An 18896-nucleotide genomic window follows, 5' to 3' on the forward strand; every position below is an offset into this window, starting at 1 on the left:
ACAAAGTGAACACACCCATGTAACCAGCACTACAAGAACCCTACTCTTCCCCCTTTCAGGCAATGCTTTTCCAAGGGTAATCACTATCCTGACTTCTAATACCATAGTTGAGTTTTGCCCGTGAATGAACTTATATAAACTAAGCATCGGTTTTTATTCCTTCTGTTTTCCTTTCATATTTATCCAGTCCTCAAGCCCTGGTGCCCTACCTTCTAATGTCCACATGTCCATTTCTCTGTAACTTTACAACTTCAGTTTGATCCTTATCAGTTTAACCATGTATAAAATTTTTATAGTTCTCTATTATTCAATAAAATCTAAACTCCTTAACATGGCCTCAAAATCTAATAACTGACTTCTATCCATGTCTTCAGCCTCATCTCACAATGTTTCCTCTGCATGTTCCCTAGGCTCCAGACATGCTGTACTCATTATAGTTTCCAGAGCACCTCCTGTATTGGTATGGGCTGATCTTTTGGGCTGAAACTGCCATTTCTTTTTCTTTTTTAAAAAAATTTTAACCCTTATTTATTATTGAGCGACAAAGAGAGACAGAGCATGAGCATGGGAGGGGCAGAGAGAGGGGGAGACACCCAAGCAGGCTTCAGGCTCTGAGCAAGCTGTCAGCACAGAGCCTGTTGCGCGGCTGGAACCCACAAACCGGGAGATCATGATCTGAGCCGAAGTCAGACACTTAACTGATTGAGCTACCCAGGTGCCCCACTTCTTTTTCTTAACTACTTTATATTTTAAACTAATTTCAGGCTTACAGAAAGTTGCAAAGAAGGTAAAAAAAAAAATAAAGTTCCCCTAAACTCCTCACCCATGTTCCCCTGTTATCATATTATATAACCAGGGAATTAACATTGGTGCAATACTTTGATCTAAGCCATAGCCCTGATCTGAAGCTTTCATTTCTCTTAGTTTCTCATGCTCTTGCTTGTTTCTTTGCTCAGACGTCATTTACTCCTCAAAGGCTCCCCTAAACCCCTTCACCCTTCTTTGCCTTCATCCTCTGTACATAAAATCATGTTAAGTGCTGCTCCTTGATGGCAACTATTACACTACATTGCAATTATCTGGCTAAAGGGCTGAAGTCTTGCAGGGCAGAGACGGATTCTAATTGATCTGGAATCCTATCTGGCATGGAGGTGCTTATTCCGTGTTCCTTGAGTAACTGAACAAGACAGTATCCAAGGGATCACGGGGCATCAGGTGCTGGGGAAGCTAGGGAGGGGGCGGTCACCAGCCCGGTACTGTCGTCCAAGCCATGTGTGCAGATGGAACAAAAATGAAGTAGGCCAAGGGCGCCTGGGTGGCTCAGTCAGTTAAGCGCCGCTCTGGATTTCCGCTCAAGTCATGATGTCACGGTTGGTGAGATGGAGCCCAGGGCTTTGCGCTGATGGCGCGGAGCCTGCTTGGGATTCTCTCTCTCTCTCTCTCTCTCTCTCTCTCTCTCTTTCTCTCTCTCTGCCCCTCCCTCTCACGCACTCTCTACCTCTTTCAAAATAAATAAACATTAAAAAAATGTAATAGTCTTACTGCAGTCAGCTGTCTCTTGGGCTCAGCTTTTCCACAGGCCCTGCCCACCTACTGACTCCTCCCCTCAGGCCTACACCTTCGTGCTAGCCCCGCCCACTCCAGCCCACTCTTCCATTCTAAGCACCACCTAAAGTTGCGTCCCTCCTTAGGTCCCGCCTTCTGCCCTTCTGGTTCGACCTTTCCTTCTCAGGCTCCGCCCCCCGCCCTGTGGGTCTCCGCCTTCCCGGAGTCTTCTCCTATGACACGCTGGAGTCCTTCAGAGGGGCGGGGTTTACAGCACAAGGGGCGGGACCTGGAGAAGAGGTGGTACTCCTCGCTCGGAACGCCGTCGGCGACCCCGCCCCTGCGCTCGGCCGTTGCCAGGAAACAAGCCTCGACGCTCCGGCTCTGGCCGGGTCCAGCCAATGAGCTGGCACGCCACTGCCCAGCGGTGCGTCGCTGGGCGGTTACGTGTGGTGCGCGGGGGCGCGGGTTGCGTGTGGCGCGGGGCGGGGCGCGGCTGGTGCGCCTCAGGAGCGATGGCGGCGGCCTGAACTCACCTAGTACGGCTGCGGCGTTCGGGCCTGGTCAGGGTCGGGATTCTGTGAGTGAACAGCAAGTATGGGCCGCAGGGCCCGGAGATTCGCATGAGGGGCTAAGGGACTGTGGAATGACGGCACCGCATTTGGTGACTGTACCGGTTGTGAGGGCACTGGGTGAGGGGCTGGCATGTGGTGAGGGGCCGGGTGTGAGTGTCTAAGGTAGGGGAGCAGGGTACGAAGAGCCTGAGGGTGAGTGGGCAAGTGAGGAGCTGGGTTGTAAGAGGGGCTGGGGATGCTTTTCAAGAGACGAAGGGAAAGGGACTTGTGAACACAGTTTACTGAGGGGCTGAGGCACCTGTGGGCAGAGGTGAGGGCAACGCTGGGACCAGAGTGAGAGGGTACGGCCTGTGCGGGAAGGGGAGAGTAAAGGGCAAAGGCCGGAGCATGCGGGCTGCTGGGGAATGGGTGAGGGAGTTGAGGGTAGGGCATGGGGGGAAGGAATGAGGATTGTGAGGCTTGGATAAGGATGAGGTAAGTAAGTGCTTCTTCGATGGACTGTCCTGCCTAGTGAGAGCAGTAGTTTCAGACCTAGTAGGACAGCCTGGGTGGAAGTGTTGTGCACTTGGCTTTTTGAGGACAGAAAGTTGAAGGCATCATGGGCAGTAATAACTAGGATAATGAAAATAATTTTTGAGGCTTAGTTTTCAACCAGAGTAATCACTGAAACTGCCGGTTTCTCAAGTTCCTCTTTGGGACTGCAAACTTGAAGATGGTTCCTTGCATGGAGGTTTTTTGGCTATGACCGCCCATGTTTGTTTTCTCTCCACCTGCTCTGGGCGGTCTTACTCCACTGCTGCTCCTCACCTATGCTTAGCTGTGCTCTGACGGTTGTCATCTAAATTGGACTAACCACTTTGAGTTGCTAATTCTACTTTTATGAAAGTCACATGGTTTGTTACATACAACACTATGTTTAGGTTCTCAAGCAGAATGGCTTTGCTCTAAGTCACTTTCTTACAGTTGAGTTAAAAAAAACCCTACTTTATTGAGGTAAATTGATATACAGTAAACTCATGTTTAAAATGTACATGGGTTTTACCATATGTTTACATCTGTGAAACCATTACCACTTTCAAGATACAGAACATTTCTACTACACTCAGAAGTTTTCTCCTATCCCTTTGCAACTCATTCCTCCGTGCATGACACATTTTGGGGTTCATTTTATTAGTATCTTGCAGGTCCCTTTCTCCCTGCCAACCACATGTACATGAACATTTTTAAAGTTCTAGGGGTGCCTAGGTGGCTTAGTTGGTTAGGTGCCCAACTCTTTGATTTCGACTCAGTCACGTGTCTCATGGTTTGTGAAATTGAGCCCTGTGTGGAGCTCTGTGCTGACAGCATGGAGCCTGCTTGGGAGTCTCTCTCTCTCTCTCTCTCTCTCTCTCTCTCTCTCTCTCTCTCTCTCTCTCAAATAAATAAATACATACAAACAAAACAAACAAACATTAAAAGTTCTAGAAAACTGAGTTGGCACTCAGTTTTAATGGACAGTTTGCTTTCCTACCACTACATTTTCCTCTGTAGTCACAGTTGGCCACAGAGCCTAGATACCATCCTCAACCTCAGGGAGATTTAGGCCTTTCCTGTCTGGACAATTCTCTTGAGAATTAAGGGCAACCCAAACCCAAGTGGCCAGTCCGTTCCAGAGTCTCAGCCTCAGAACCAACTGTTCTGACCCATGGTATGTTTTCATTGCTTCTCTCCAGAGGCCAAACATTTTTATGCTAGTGTAACCCTTGACCACCTACCCTGGTGGGCAGAACACTGTAGAACTTATATGTATCACAACAGGGTTTAGAGCAGTGATTCCTAAACTCTGGGCCAAGGACAGTGCCAGTCCATGATAAAGTTTTCATCCATCCAAGGTGGAAGGAGAGAAAGATAACATATGAAACATGAGTTTTTCATAAAGATAAGTTTATTCTGAGATTATTCTATTCTTTTACTGAAAGTGCTTTCTGACTGATGAAATAACGGTGATGGTAGATGGTGGGTTTTCAAGAAATGGTCTTATTTACCAAAATAAAAAGTAACAACCCTATTTGTAAAATTTTTTAGAAATTATTTTTATTAGTTCCTGAAATCCAGAAATTTAGAGTGATGATGGTGTGGCTGTTGTATCATGTTGAGGAACATGTGCTTATACAGTAATTCTATATAACTTCTGACATTTGAATAACATACATTCTTCAGTTTCACATTTCACTGGGTTTACATACTTTGTGAAGTAGGCAAGGGCTGGAATTCTTATGTTATAGATGAGGAATCATATTCATAAACCAGAGGTCACATAGTATACAGTGGCAAGGCTGAACCCAAAATTTGGTCTCCTGAGAGTGACTTGGGGAAAGAAGGTTTGTAACAGAGTGAAGGTGATGTGGACTAAAAGGCACGTTAAGTATGGGAAAAGTTGTGATGACATGAGGGCATTATATTGGCAAAACCATTTTTTATCATTTGTAATTAATGCGGTTCCAAAAGAGATTAAAGACACTTTGAGGGTGACAGAGAGATGGGGCTTCTGTTTAATATTGTGGCAATGACATGGGAACAGGTATACATAATACCTGGTTCACATTGTGATGGTGACAGGACAAGTCATGTCATCAGAAGGTTCTTAGGGGACTGTACAAATTCTTGGGTGTTCCAGAGAAAGTACTGAGTTTGGTAAGCTGTACTGAACTCTGTTGAAATAGTAGTGTAGTAAGTATAATGGATTTTCACTTACATATACAGCTAGGTGGTAAATCTGAGAAGATGTAACATAAATGAGGGTGATGATACCTAGATAGAAACATGTTTGGAGTGCTTTATGTAATCATTTATTGCACATCGGCTATTCTCCAGGCCCTCTAGTAAATACTGGAAGAACAAATTCATTCATTCATGTATTAATTCCTTTATTCATTCAGAAAATACTTTTTCAGTATGTAGTCTGTCCTTGTGATGCTCACATTTATGAGATAACAAGATAGAGAAGACATGGTCCTTTGTGGTCTCAAGGAATTCTAAGTCAGGTTGAGAGAGGTAGATACATGAAAAGACAATTTCAGTTTAGAGAGAGAGTGTTAAATACAAAAGTATATCATGATGGGGTGGTTACTTCTTTATCTAGTGTGTCTCTCCCTGTATTCCAGTCATATATATTCAGTGATCTACCATATATCTCCACAGGTATCATAAAATTAACATATCTAAAACAGAACTCACTATCTTTGCTCTGAGAGCATGCTGTTGTAGCATATTCTGTATCTCAGTCTAGGCAAGGACTTCAGTGTCATCTTCATTCTTTCTGCTCCTTTATGCCCTGTATTTAGTCAGTCACTAAAATCTTAATGTTTCCCTTTAAATGATCTCCTCTTCATCTCTGTGGCTACATCTTCACTGTTAAAGCTTTAGTTTACTTCCTCCTCATCTCTGATCTGGATTCTCACTCCCTCCCCCCAACAGTCTCCTGCCTTCAGTCTTGCTCTTTTCTAGTGTTTCCCTAGAATGATCTTTCTAAAAATACAAATGTAATCATAGAGCTCCTCGCTTAAAAACTTTTGGCTCTTTGTGTTCTGTAGGACAACATCCAAATTGCTTAATATGGCATCATTTGGCCTCAACTCACCTCTCCAGCCTCATCTCCTACCACTCTCTACTTTGTGTTCTAGCTTGAATAAAGTCTTCATAGTTCCCTAACATGTTACTTTTTTTAAGCCTTGAGATCTTTGTAATAGCTTTTTCTCTAACTAGGGACACTTTTTCTTCTCTGCCCAGTGAACTTTCCTTTTTCCTTAGGATCTAGTTCAGTCTCTTCTCTTTTTGACATCTTCTTTGTCATCATCACCTAAGAGGGGTGGAGAGAGAACCATGTGTGACATAGGGATTTACTGTATAAAGGAGAGTCACCATAACTGAGGTTCACATTGTTGTGTAAGTCAGGTGAGATTCCCTGTAAGAAGCAGAGGTGGTATTGGGGAGAGGGGAGGGAGTGAGTTGGCACCACACATTGATAGCCCATTTGTCTTATGCATAGAGGCCGAAGGATGGACAAGCAGGGAGGATATATGTAAGCTGAGCTCTAGATTAGGCTCCTGTGAGGTCCCCCCTCCTTTTGTATTCTTATGAGGTTTTAACCAGATCTTTCTACTTTCAGTATTTACAGTAATAGCTCATTCGTGCCTCTAATGTCAGTAGTCAGTCTTCTTGCCTGGGAAGAGCCACTGTAGGGAGAGAAAGCTCAGGACTTTACTGACCTGTTCTCGAGAGGTCATTTTGATTTCTCCCTGTCTGCTGTAGGTATTGCAGGTGTATCCCTGTCCCCAGTTCCCTCCCTCTCTTGCCTCTCCCAGGGCAAAGGTTCCTCAGTAAAACTGAGCCACCTCCTTCCTACCTGTGCCTGCTATTCTGAGGTTGGTAGACACCCTTGCTGAATGTACCTGTAAGGCTTTATTTTGTGCCCTAAGATGAGTGACTGAACTTGGCTGTTTGTGGGTCTAAAAGATCAGCTCTTTCTTCCTCTTTTTCCCCTGTGACTGAGCCTGATGGTAAATCTGGGAAGTGGGGTATACTTTTTTATAGACTTTGCTGTGGCAGGAAATGGCACAGTAGTAGAGTGGTGATTCCATTTTCTTTGTCTCGCTTTTGAACTTTGCACAGTTAGCTGGGAATGAGAGAGTCTTAAGTAGGTGATAGGAACACCAAGCTATGGTCTCCTTTTGTATTTTTACAGTTTGTGAAGGGGGCCCGGGTTAAGTGTTAGCTTTTGGGTTCTGAGACACTGATTTCAGTATGGCTTTTCTTTTTGAGGTCTTTGAGAAGAGTTGGGGATCGTGAGGGATGAAGAAAGGTCCTGGAGGCTAGTCCCTCTTGAGTTTGTGAGCAGTGCCCTTTGTTGGTCAAGTAATAAAGCAGAAGTGGGCACCCCAGTTATATTGCAAGGTAGGAATTAGTTGTTAATCTTTGGAAATGAGTCCTAGCAGCTAAAGACAGTTTAGTTTTGGACATGATCAAGCTTTACTTTGCTGACACTGGATGCTTGGCTCATCTTTTGCTTACCAGGGTATGAGTATGAGGTGGTGGGATGCACAGGTCAGAGCAGGTTAGATCTCTCCTCTTAGAGGTGAGGTTATCTTGGTCAGATAGGATCGGGAGAGGGAATGGGGAAAGGAAAATGCCATTTACAGAGCACCTGCTTTATATGCCTGGTGTGCTACATAGGTTATCTTATTTAATTTTTTTTTTTTTAATTTTTTCTTTAATGTTTATTTATTTTTGAGACAGAGAGAGACAGAGCATGAATGGCGGAGGGTCAGAGAGAGAGGGAGACACAGAATCTGAAACAGGCTCCAGGCTCTGAGTTGTCAGCACAGAGCCTGATGCGGGGCTCGAACTCACGGACTGCGAGATCATGACCTGAGCTGAAGTCGGACACCCAACCGACTGAGCCACCCAGGCGCCCCTCTTATTTAATTTTTAAAACAGTAACAACACTTATTTCATCAGGAGTTTATGTAAACTGAGGCTTTGATGTGGGAGGTGATTTTTTTTAAGGTCACACAACTGGAAAATGGTGGACTGGGATTCAAACCTTTATTTGAGGAACACCAGAGCTCCTGCTTTACCTACTACTTTGTGTTATTCTTACTTGATGTCAGGGCCTCTATTTGTTTTCAGTCCTCAGATGAGATTATGATTGAGAAAGCATTCTGTAAGCAGTAATAGATATTCTTCTGTTATTCAAGGTCTTCAGGGGGGCAGATTGAACGCATTTGGTTTGGGAAGAATTTGATAAAGGGATTATATTTACGAGGGCATAGGCAGAGTTTAAGGAAACCAATAAGACATAATGCCAATAATAGTGAGAGAGCTAGTAGAAGGGGACATTTCTTATTAGTATTCTCAACTATTGGCTTTGCCCTCCCCAGCCCATGCTTACTTGGTATCTTCAGTACTTGGGCAGACAGATAAGTACCTTTTCAGTGCATCCCTGCTGCTGGTAGTTACCAGTCTGTATGACTGTTTGATGGTTTATAGGAAACCACGTATGAAAGACTGAGCATCTGTTCTGTGGCTCTACCACCTTCTCACCCCTTTCTCTTCTTCCCCACCCCGACTCTCCTGGGTGAGTGAGTGATTGAGAGAAGATTAGGTGAGCGGTGGGGTGGTAGTAGATATTAGCTTCCCTTTTTCAGATTTCAGATTTACCTGAACTGGCACCCATCCTTTATTACTATTTTCCTCCTCAGAGAAAATGGTATACATACTTCTTTTTCTCAGACTAGTGCTATACCTGATTTTTCTATTATCCCCATTGTATTTATCCACAACCTGTTACTTTCTTCATACTTCTTTTCCTCACTTGACAAACAACCTTGAGGCTCCCCATAAAACGAAACCAAACCAAACAATAAAAACTCTTTTTCTTGGCTTCCCACCTCCAACCCCTCCTAGTTTTTTTAAGCTGTTGCTCTGTTTGCATCCTTCTATGTCACTGACTTTCCAGATAATTGCATTTTACATTTCTTTGGCTCTTGGTCATTCTTTAACTAGTTACTTTCCTAAGTTTATCTAAAACTAGATTGCTAAAACTGACTGTTTTCAATCTTCATTCTACTTAGTCTGTCTGTAGACTATATGTTATGGCAATCTCTAGTTTCTTGAAACTTCCTTTCCTTGATTTTTAGATTATCATTATTTCTTGGATTTTTCCTTCCATTTCTGGCTACCTTCACAGTCTTCAAAAACACCTCTTCTTTTGTTTTCCTAATTCCTGGTTTTCCACAGAATGTTACCCTTGGCTCCTTTCAGGATCTGCTGATGTCTTTGGATGATTCCATCCCTCTCTATAGCTTCATCTATCACCAATTAGTTGTTGACTTCTGGATGTATATCCTCATTCTTGATTTCACTCTTGAGCTCACTTATAATATTTCTGTTTGCTTTCTGGACATCGTGGATATCCTATAGGTGTCTCAAAGCTTAACATATCCAAAACTGTATTCATCCTTTTTTCTAAAACACTCCTCCCTTTGTTATGTGTTCCTTGCCTGTTAAGCATTATCTTTTACTGAATCTCTTAGACTTCATATCTGAGTCTTCTCTTCTCCTCCATTCATTTGTCAGGTCTTGTTGCTTCTACTTCATGGCTAGGTTAAATGTGGAGGCAGATTATCTGCATTTGCATTCTAGTCTTGCTTACTAGCTGGCTAACTTTACAGTAAATCTAACCTTTCTAGGCTTTGATTTTCTTATGTGTAAAATGGAGATACCAGTACATCTAGAGTTTTTATGGGATTTAAATGAGCTAATATATATTGTACTTAGAAAAAAGCCTGGCACATTGTAAGTGCTCAATATATGTTAGCTATAATTGGTTTTAATTCAGTGTTCAGTTCCACAAGTATTTTTGAATGCCAGGCACTGTGTTGGCACTGTGATTGCAAAGAATGAATGATAATGGTCCCTTTTGAAGGAGCTTGGTATTATTGGCAGAGATATTACAGGTGTAAATAATTTCATTATCACATGGCACATGCAAAGATAAAGGTGAATATCAGATTTATCTTTTCTAATCCTGCTCTTACTTCATCTGCCTTCTGCCTGTCTCATTCAACTTATTATACTTCTATTTGACGTATTTTTAAAGGCAAATTTGATCTTGTCATTTCCTTGTCTAAAAAATCTTTTTTGTTTCCGGGGTGTCAATAGATAAAACCTAAACTCGTTAGCCTGCTATTCACTGCTAATTATAAGCTTCACCCTTACTTACCCTTCAATTCCATATTGTTTCTCTCTTCTCTAAGTAGTCTGTGATTATGCCATCCCCAAGTTGGAACTGTTTTTCAGATTTGTCATGTTCTTTCATAGTGCCATATTTTTGTACATACTGGTTTTTTTTAATTAAAAAAAATTTTATTACTGCTTATTTTTGAGAGAGACTGAGTGAGAGCAGCAGAGGAGCAGAGAGAGAGGGAGATACAGAAGCAGACTCTAGGCTCTGAGCTGTCAGCACAGAGCCCAACATGGGGCTTGAACCCACGAACCGTGAGATCATGACCTGAACTGAAGTCATGACCCTTAACTGACTGAGCCACCCAGGCACCTCTCTACATACTGTTTTTAGTATGAAGGTCTTTTCGTCTGCTCTCTTTGTTGCCAGTATTTCAGTTGTTAAAGATTTAAGTCAGAAGTCATCTCTTTTCTGGAATCCCCATTATAGTCTTTCATGCAGAATTACTTGCTTTCATATCCCTGTGATACTTTTGTAAATACCTCTGTTTATAATATTCATTGGAGGTATTGTTTATGCTCCCCTCCAACTGTTTTTATCTGTCTTTGTATTTGCATTGATTATTTAGCAGAGTGCTCAGTACATTATCAGTATGGATGTACAGTGAGTGAACCCTGCCTGCTGTTTAGGGCTGGCCCTGCCCTTTATAAAACTGTCTCCTATTTTACAGAAGGCTTCCTTAAGTATAGTTGCTACCTTCCTTTGGTTGTGAGTTGGTGGTAACTGTAAGAGAGAGTATCTGGGTGGAAGGGGATGGTGGTAACATAACCCGAGGGCTGAGTGTGGGGCTATTGCCAGGTCTCTGGGTTCCTTCAGCCCTTGTTGAGCTTAAAGAGGAAGGACAACTGAACCACGCCTTTCCTCTGAAGTTTTTGTACTTGTGAGAGATAATACTGCTGAGGCGGTGAGGGGTGTGATGGAGAAGGAACTGTGAGCCATGGTCTAGGCCAACAGCTATTTTGGTACTTTTTCCCTTTCCCTAGTGAGGGTGTCATGTCATGGCCCCAGGAGTGAGTGTTGGCTATATCTGGCAGGAGTGGGGTATCTGTGTGTATATGGGAATGTGTCCCTGTGCTCTTCGCTGGAATGAAAATTGTTCCACTCTTTCGGTTGGCTCTGGATTTCTCCCCCTTAAGAGTGTTCAGCTAGTTAAGGGTCTCTTGGGTTATTTCCTACTGGGTGGGATTCTAGGGAGGGACTGTGATAGGCAGAAAAATATTTCTTCCTCAGTAGTCTCGGAGGGCTGGAGTCAGATCAAGATTGGGTTCCTTCTTTCCTTCCTTCCTTCCTTCCTTCCTTCCTTCCTTCCTTCCTTCCTTCCTTCCAGATTTTATTTTTAAGTAATCTCTATACCCAATGTGGGGCTTGAACTCACAATCCTGAGACCAAGAGTTGCATTCTCTACCAACTGAGCCAGCCAGGCACCCCCAAGACTGAGTTTCTTGTTCCTTCATTCATTCGTTTGTTTATTCATTCATTCACTTAAGCATCCACACATCGAGCAAATATTTACTGAGTCCCTAGGTATTGCTCTAGGTACTGGGGATACAATAGTAAACAAAACCGACAAACCTTGCCTTCAGTGAGCTTACATTCTGGTGGAGAAGCTAGACAAATAAATAAGCGAGTAAATATTTTTTGATAGTGAAAACTGCTAAGAAGGAAGATTAGGAAGCTAGAGAGTGAAGGTGGGAAGATGTACTACTTAAATAGAATTAAGTAAGGCCTCTCTGAGGAGACAGCATTTGAAAAAAATGGAGTGATGTGAACAATGTGAAGATCAGGGAAGAGCACTCCAAGCCCAGAGAATAGAGAGTATTCTAGAAGGCCTGCGTGAATAAAGTATGAGTGAGGAGGAGGATGGTAGGAAGTTAATACAGATTAGATGATAGAGTACCCAGAGGCCACGGTAAGGGATTTGGAGTATTACTAGTGTGATGGGAAGTCATTGGAGGGTATTCAAGAGAGGAGAGATGTAACATAAGTTAGGTTTTAAAAATATCACTCTGGTTACTTTGTGTAGAATAGACTGTCAGGGGAAGGGGAAACAAGACTGGAAGCATGGACACCAGATTGGAAGCTATTGCAATAGTAAGACATGCTTTGAGGGTATAGGTGATAGGGTTTGCTGATAAACTGGACATTGGAATTAAGGAAAAGGAGAAATAAGGATGATGTTCAAGTTTTTGGCCTGAGCATGTAGGTGAATATTGGTATCAGTACTTGAGATGGAGAAAGCTGGAGGAGTGATAGGTTTGGTGGTAGGAATGAGTTCTGTTTTAAACACGTTATATTTAAGGTACTGTGTGTTTGCATATGTGCGTGGAATTTTCAGTGGATTGGTGGCTCTGAGTTCTTCCTGTTGGGGAGTGGAGAGAGGCAAACTCCTCTGTTGATTTCTTCCTTTCTTTCTGTCTTTGAATTAGATTTGCAGGTCTGGACTGGGCCGTGACCTCTGGGCTCGCTATTCCAGCCTGGTGTATCTTCTGGATCCATGGCCAGCTACTGGCTCCTGCAGACCGGATGAAGCAGACTAGAGACACAAGTGGAGAAAGCTGCCAGCTGGCAAATTCTCAGAGTGTGGCCCTCTGGCTACTGGCCCTGCCCAGCCTGCCTCATGGAGAGGATGAACTGGTTGAGCAGATTGGCCTCCCGGGGCCCTGGGCACCGTGTACCTCAGGGGTCCAGTCTGCAGGCCCCTGTCATGGCTGACCCTGAGACCTGCCTCATGGTCTTCAAGAATCACTGGTCCCAGGTAGGAGATTCTATACCAAATGGCCTAATCCACTGGCTCCCTGAGTTCTCCTAACCTTCTGTTCACTCTCACCATCCCATTTAGTCATCATATCATCTTAGATTCCTTCTATCTTCTGTTTCTCCAGGTAGTGCGAATCCTGGAGCGGCAAGGCCCTCGGGCAGCTTCTGGGGGTGCAGATGATCTCAGTGCTGTACGCAACCACACTTACCAGATGTTGACGCTGCTGGTAGAAGATCGTGTGGTCCCCTCAGCCCCCACGACCCCTGGGCCCTTGCTGGAGTTCGCTTTGCGTGAGGACCTGCTAACCCGTGTGTTGGTTTGGCAGCTTCAATGGGATGAGCTTGGGGATGGGGTTGAGGAACGGCGGGCTGAGCAACTGAAGCTGTTTGAGATGCTAGTGAGTGAAGCTCGCCAGCCACTGTTGCGACACGGTCCAGTTCGTGAGGCTCTGCTGACCTTGTTGGATGCCTGTGGCCGTCCTGTGCCCAGTAGCCCAGCACTGGATGAAGGCCTGGTGCTACTTCTCAGCCAGCTGTGTGTGTGTCTGGCCCGGGAACCTTCATTGCTCGAGTTCTTCCTGCAGCCACCTCCTGAGCCTGGAGCTGCCCCCCGCCTTCTCCTCTTTTCTCGCCTTGTTCCCTTCGTCCATCGGGAGGGCACGCTGGGCCAGCAGGCCCGTGATGCCCTACTCCTGCTCATGGCTCTGTCGGCCGGGAGTCCCACTGTGGGCCGCTACATTGCAGATCACTCTTACTTCTGCCCGGTCAGCACCTCCTGGGATGGGGGGTAGGGTATGGTGTATAGACACTAGACAGCACCTTGCTATCCAGAAGATGTGGAGGGGCTATGTACTGGGTACTTTTCCTTTAGGTGGTAGCCCCCTGGGTTTGAAAACAGTGCCTGGAGTTGGGGTGGGGATGAAACATGGGCTTAGGTGGACAGCATAGATACTAAGACTCTTCATGGACCAGTGTTCACAGGTGATGTCCTGGCACATTGGATAACTAAATATCTGCTTGAGGAATAGTTCTTTCCCCTAGTCCCATCAAAACTCTGGGTTAATAGCTCCCCTGGTTCCCTTTTATGTATTGTCTGAGCTTTTGGTAACCTGTCCTTGGGGATGGCCCCCAGGTGCTGGCCACAGGGCTGAGTGCCCTGTACTCCTCACTGCCCCGCAAGATTGAGGTTCCAGGGGATGATTGGCACTGCCTGCGACGGGAGGATTGGCTGGGAGTGCCAGCCCTTGCGCTCTTCATGAGTTCCCTAGAATTCTGCAATGCAGTCATTCAGGTGGGATTGCACCTTCCCAGGAGGACTGGTTCTTGGTCATTCTGGGCAAATGGGGTGGGAAGGGGGCACATTCCCTGGAGTTCTGCTGTTCTGCCATCTTGGGGGTGGGGTGCCTGCTTGTACCATTCTATTCCCTTCCAGACAGTGGCCACCTCACATTCTTCCTCCTTCTCTGTTGTACCCCTACAGGTGGCTCACCCTTTGGTGCAGAAGCAGCTAGTTGATTATATCCATAATGGGTTCTTGGTGCCTGTCATGGGCCCTGCCCTGCATAAGGTGAGAGTTATGGGTGGCAAGGCTGAGGGGTGGTGACCCCAGTGCCAGGACCAATGTGGGAAGTAGTGGGCTGGGTACTCTTCCCCTTTTCCCTATCTTCTCCTGGTTCCTCCTTAGAGCTCGGGGAAAATAACTTAGTACATGTGCAGGGAAGCCCTAAATTTGCAAACTTTCCCTCCCCTTCGTCCAGACCTCTGTGGAGGAGATGATCGCCAGTACCGCCTATCTGGAGCTTTTCCTACGGAGTATCTCAGAGCCTGCTTTGCTCCGTACCTTCCTGCGATTCCTGCTGTTACACCGGCATGACACTCACACCATCCTTGACACCCTCGTTGCCCGTATTGGCAGCAACTCCCGGGTATGGCCCCTACCTCTGTCCTGGCTTACCTGGGTGAGCCATCTTCTCTCTCTGAACTTTGTTCTGGGAGGGTGTGCCTGCCCTTCTTTGGCCTTTGTCTCCAGCAGTCACTTCAAAGTTAGGTGGCATTTACTGTCCAGTATTAAACTTTTGACCACTTTGGGAGTAGCTCCCTTGCTTTTGTAATATATGAATCTAGAACACATTACTTTTTCTGGATAACTGGCTCCTCATCATGACTAGGGGTTTTGCCATTGTGCTGTACTTGCGATGTAGCATTGGCCTGGGGTTCTCTTCAGCTGTGTATTGTACTGTGGCCTGCTGTGGGTGACTGAGATCACTTCCCCAGGTTTTGTGTTTGCTTTGATAGGTGATCCAGCTGCTACTGGTATGCTTAGCTTTTTTCCCCTTTGGATTTGCCACATTTGAAGTGCTGTAATTTGGGGCACCCATCTCCCCACCTACCTACTTAAACATTCCTTCCTCCTGAACATTTTTACTGAATGTTTTACTTACTGTTTTCTCCTACTAAGGATAAGTGGTAAACAAGGTAGGCATAGTTGCTGGTGTCATGGAGCTTCCTTACTTTATACAAACCCATTAATAAAATAATTGAAAGTTGTGGTCACTGTTATGAAAAAACCAAACAGCTGTTTAGAAAATAATAAGGTGGTCAGAAACCTTTCTGAGGAGGTGACATTGAGCTAAGACCTAAAGGTCATGAGGGAGTTCACCTATTGAAGAACAAGTGGAAGAAGAGTCTGAGCAGAGGGTGCAGCATGCACAGTACATGAGATGGGGATGAGTGAGTGTATTTGAGGAAATAAAAGACCAGTAAGACTGGAGGTGTAGTGAGCAAGGGGGAGAAGGGAATGAGGTGAAAGTAGAGAGGTAGGTAAGATTCAGTCATGCATGACCTTGTAGACCATGGTAAGCAGTTTGGATTTTAATCAGTAGAAATATGTATGAAAGAGGAGTAAGTAGTTTCCAATAATAAAGACCCAGAGTCTTTCTAGGGGAATAAAGCATTCATTTAGTCATGAACTTTATGCCATTTATTTAGCTCTGGAACCATTTTTTTGTTTCCTTCTTATAACAAATTGAAGTTCCCTAGGTCCTTGTATTTAAAATAGAAGTTCTCAGATTACTAAAGGTTCTGGAAAACTGTTGAAAATCATTCAGATACATTGAGATACCTGGTAGTAGGCCTCTTGGTAGGTGAGGTTTTGGGATAGCTGTTTTGTGTAGGTGAGGTTTTTGAATACTAAGGGTATGGATGAAGTATTCTACACTGACTTTGATTAGACCAGTGTTTCTGAACCAGGTGCACACTTCAGAATTTGAAAATGGCAACAGCTACAACAGTTTCTAGGCTCCCTGCCTTAGATTTCTTGGATTATAATATACAGGGCATGTGTATTTTTACAATATTCCAAAAAGTACTTATGATACATGCCTGGGTTAATTAGGAGTTATTGTCTAAAATCAATAGGAAATAGATGTCAAAGCTTTAATTTTACAAAGATACGAATTTCGCATTATGCTAAAGTTAGACCATGGTCTTTTATCTATTCAGCCTGATGGAATGTCCTCTTCATGTTTTGAGACGGTTAATTTCCTTCTTGAGGTTGATTTTTTTTTTTTTTCCTATGTTGGGCTATCTCCATGTTCCTTTTGTCTTAATCTTATCCTCACTTCTTTGACTCTCTCTCATTGTCTTTAGTCTTCAGCATTTAATTTTATTAGTCTTGCATTTGGTCCTCTCGTCTCAGGAACCTTCATGTTTTTTGGGTATTTCTTCTTGTTTCCTGCTTCTTGGAGGACAAGATTGTTTCTGATTTCAGGATGCCGGGGCTTTCCTTTCTACTGTTTGGCCTTTTTTAGTCTTGATTCTGCTGCCCTGACTTTGAACTTCTTTAAGCTTTTCTTTTGTGGCTTCAAGTGAATCATGCTGGCTAGTCAGTCTCTGTGCCTGTTTTAGTTTCCCATTGCTGTCATAACAAATCACCACAAACATAGTGGCTTAAAACACACAAATTTATTATCTTACAGTTCTGTAGGTCATACGTCTGAGACACAGATCTCACTAGGCTAAAATCAAAATGTATTCAGGGCTGTGTTCCTTTCTGGAGTCTCTAGGAGTGGATCTGTTTCCTTGCTCAGTAGGGTTGCTGGTAGAATTTATTTCATTGCAGTTCCAGGACTGAGATTCCCATTTTCTTGCTGGCTGTCAGCTGAGGACCATTCCCAGATTCTAGAGGCCAACCAAATTCCTTGGTTTGTAGCCCCCTTCTTTCATCCTCAGAGCCATCAATGGTGGATCAAGTCCCTCTCAAGCTTCAGATATCTTTTTGACCCAGCTGGTGAAGGTCCTGCGCTTTTAAGGACTCAAGTGATTTGATTGTGCCTTCCTGGATAATCCATGCTACTTTCCCCACCTCAAATTTCTTAACCATAATCATATCTGCAAAGTACCTTTTGTCATGTAGGGTAAAATACTTACAGGTTATGGGGATTAGGACCTGGACATCTTTGGGGGACCATTTTTCTACCTACCTCACAACCTTTCAATGAGTGTGAATGTTTTCATTGCTAGTTAAAATGGTTATTTAGGGTAAATCTGAACATCCTTGCAAATATCCAAATATGTGAACTGATATCTCATCTCTTTCCCACTGCAGTTGGCTTTTAATCTTCCCACATTTATTTAGTAAATGATGAGCATCTAGACTGTGCAGTGTGCCCTGGCCTAAGACCCAATAGTCATCTTCAGGGAGCTCTAGGTATACTTGCCATAAGGGAAGTAGAGAGAAAGTGCTGTGGGGATTCAAAGGAGTGAGGGAGTGCTTACTTGTGTCTGTTGTCTTCCACTCTCTTCGCCTAGCCAGAGAAGAACCACCCTTCTTATTTTCTAAAACAAATGGTTTCCTCTATTCTGGACCCACCTATTTTTTCCTTTTCCTGTCAGCTGTGCTTGAGCTTTTCTTTCTTCTACCTTCTTAGAGATACATCAGTGTTGGAGAGGTGACTCAGACTTCATGTTCACAGCCCCGCCCACTTCCCAGCTGGGATTCTTCCAGGTTCCCTCTGGTTTCTTGTTGGTAGGCATTTAGTTACTGTGCAGCCGCAGTCTCTGCTGACAGGCATTCACTTAGTTATCATATTGTTGTTGTCTCCTGTTAGTCATTCCCTCAGTCCCAGTATTTCCTAGGGTCTTTCTTCATGGGTATTCATTCCCTTAAGTACTACTGGAATCTCTGCTGACAGGGGTATGTAACCAGAGAGTCTGCTGACATGTGTATGGTCTGTAGAAATATAGAACGTGACACATGGTTCATTCCTATCTGTGAATAGTGAGGTCTTGCCTACAAAGATCATGTGATCATTTATTTAATATGCAAATGATCATTATGTGCCAGGCCCTATGCACATGCTACTCTAGGAGTGGTTGGTTGGGCCTGGGGCTGGGGGGTTCCCATTTGGTAAACATCTTGGTGGGTAGAGAGCTCTTATGGTGACTCCCTCCCTCCTCCCCCACCCCCCCAGCTCTGCATGGTCTCTCTGAGTCTCTTCAGGACCCTACTGAACCTCAGCTGTGAGGATGTCCTGCTGCAGCTGGTTCTCAGGTACCTGTGGGGGCAGGGCTGAGGGATGGCTGATCCTGAACTCTCAAGGCCTTGTGCATTGCTGGGGCGATGGGTTGTATTGGGGTTGCTCATGTGGAGCATGGCTTAGCCATGTAGTTCCATTGGCCTGGCTTAGCCATGTGTTTCTATTGGCCTGATGTTCTTGGAGCCTGTCTTGGCCATGTAGTTCCATTGGCCTGATGTTCTCCCAAGCCCTGTCCTTCCTTTCTGATCTATCCTGTGCTCCTTTTTCTGCTTTCCCAGGTATCTCGTCCCGTGTAACCATGTGATGCTGAGCCAGAAGCCAGCTGTACGTGATGTGGACCTATATGGACGAGCTGCAGACAAGTTTCTCTCCCTTATCCCACGCTGTTGTCGGCATCGTGCCCCTAGCCCACCCCGTCCAGAGCATGCCTCATGGGCACGAGGTGGGCCTAGCAGAGAGGCAGGGAGAAGGGAGGACACAACGGGTATGGCCTGGGTTCTGGGGAGCCTAGCAAGAAGGTGGGGTTTGGGTGCGGGGAGGGAGGTGGCCATGAGTGGCATTTTCATCTTTGGGGAAGTTGATGCCTTAAATCCACCAAAGAAATTTAGCTTCTGAGCAAAGCTGTTCCTCTTCTTCATTCCAGTCATGTATTGTTTCTATTTTCCATTGTTTCTTTGGTATTGGGGGTGGTGAGAGGGG

General features: G+C 44.7%; 1 protein-coding gene across 13 annotated transcripts in view; it reads left to right on the forward strand.

Moving 5' to 3' along the window:
* The window catches only part of FHIP1B (FHF complex subunit HOOK interacting protein 1B), a 166270-nt gene that overhangs the window by 131864 nt on the left and 15510 nt on the right, over positions 1–18896 (forward strand). For 4 of the 13 annotated variants that reach the window (XM_053203567.1, XM_053203561.1, XM_053203569.1 and 1 more), the window contains exons 1-8: positions 1969–2125; positions 12330–12658; positions 12786–13424; positions 13793–13951; positions 14141–14227; positions 14418–14618; positions 18132–18211; positions 18476–18681. In XM_053203567.1, coding sequence (XP_053059542.1) covers positions 12521–12658; positions 12786–13424; positions 13793–13951; positions 14141–14227; positions 14418–14618; positions 18132–18211; positions 18476–18681 — 1510 coding nt within the window. In that variant the 5' untranslated portion in view covers positions 1969–2125; positions 12330–12520. Of the gene's footprint in view, positions 1–1968; positions 2126–12329; positions 12659–12785; positions 13425–13792; positions 13952–14140; positions 14228–14417; positions 14619–18131; positions 18212–18475; positions 18682–18896 lie in introns of those variants that run through there. The other 9 variants (XM_053203562.1, XM_053203563.1, XM_053203565.1 and 6 more) reach the window with 4 other exon arrangements.

This window comes from Acinonyx jubatus, chromosome D1, assembly GCF_027475565.1.
Source record: "Acinonyx jubatus isolate Ajub_Pintada_27869175 chromosome D1, VMU_Ajub_asm_v1.0, whole genome shotgun sequence".
Classification (NCBI taxonomy): Eukaryota; Metazoa; Chordata; class Mammalia; order Carnivora; family Felidae; genus Acinonyx; species Acinonyx jubatus.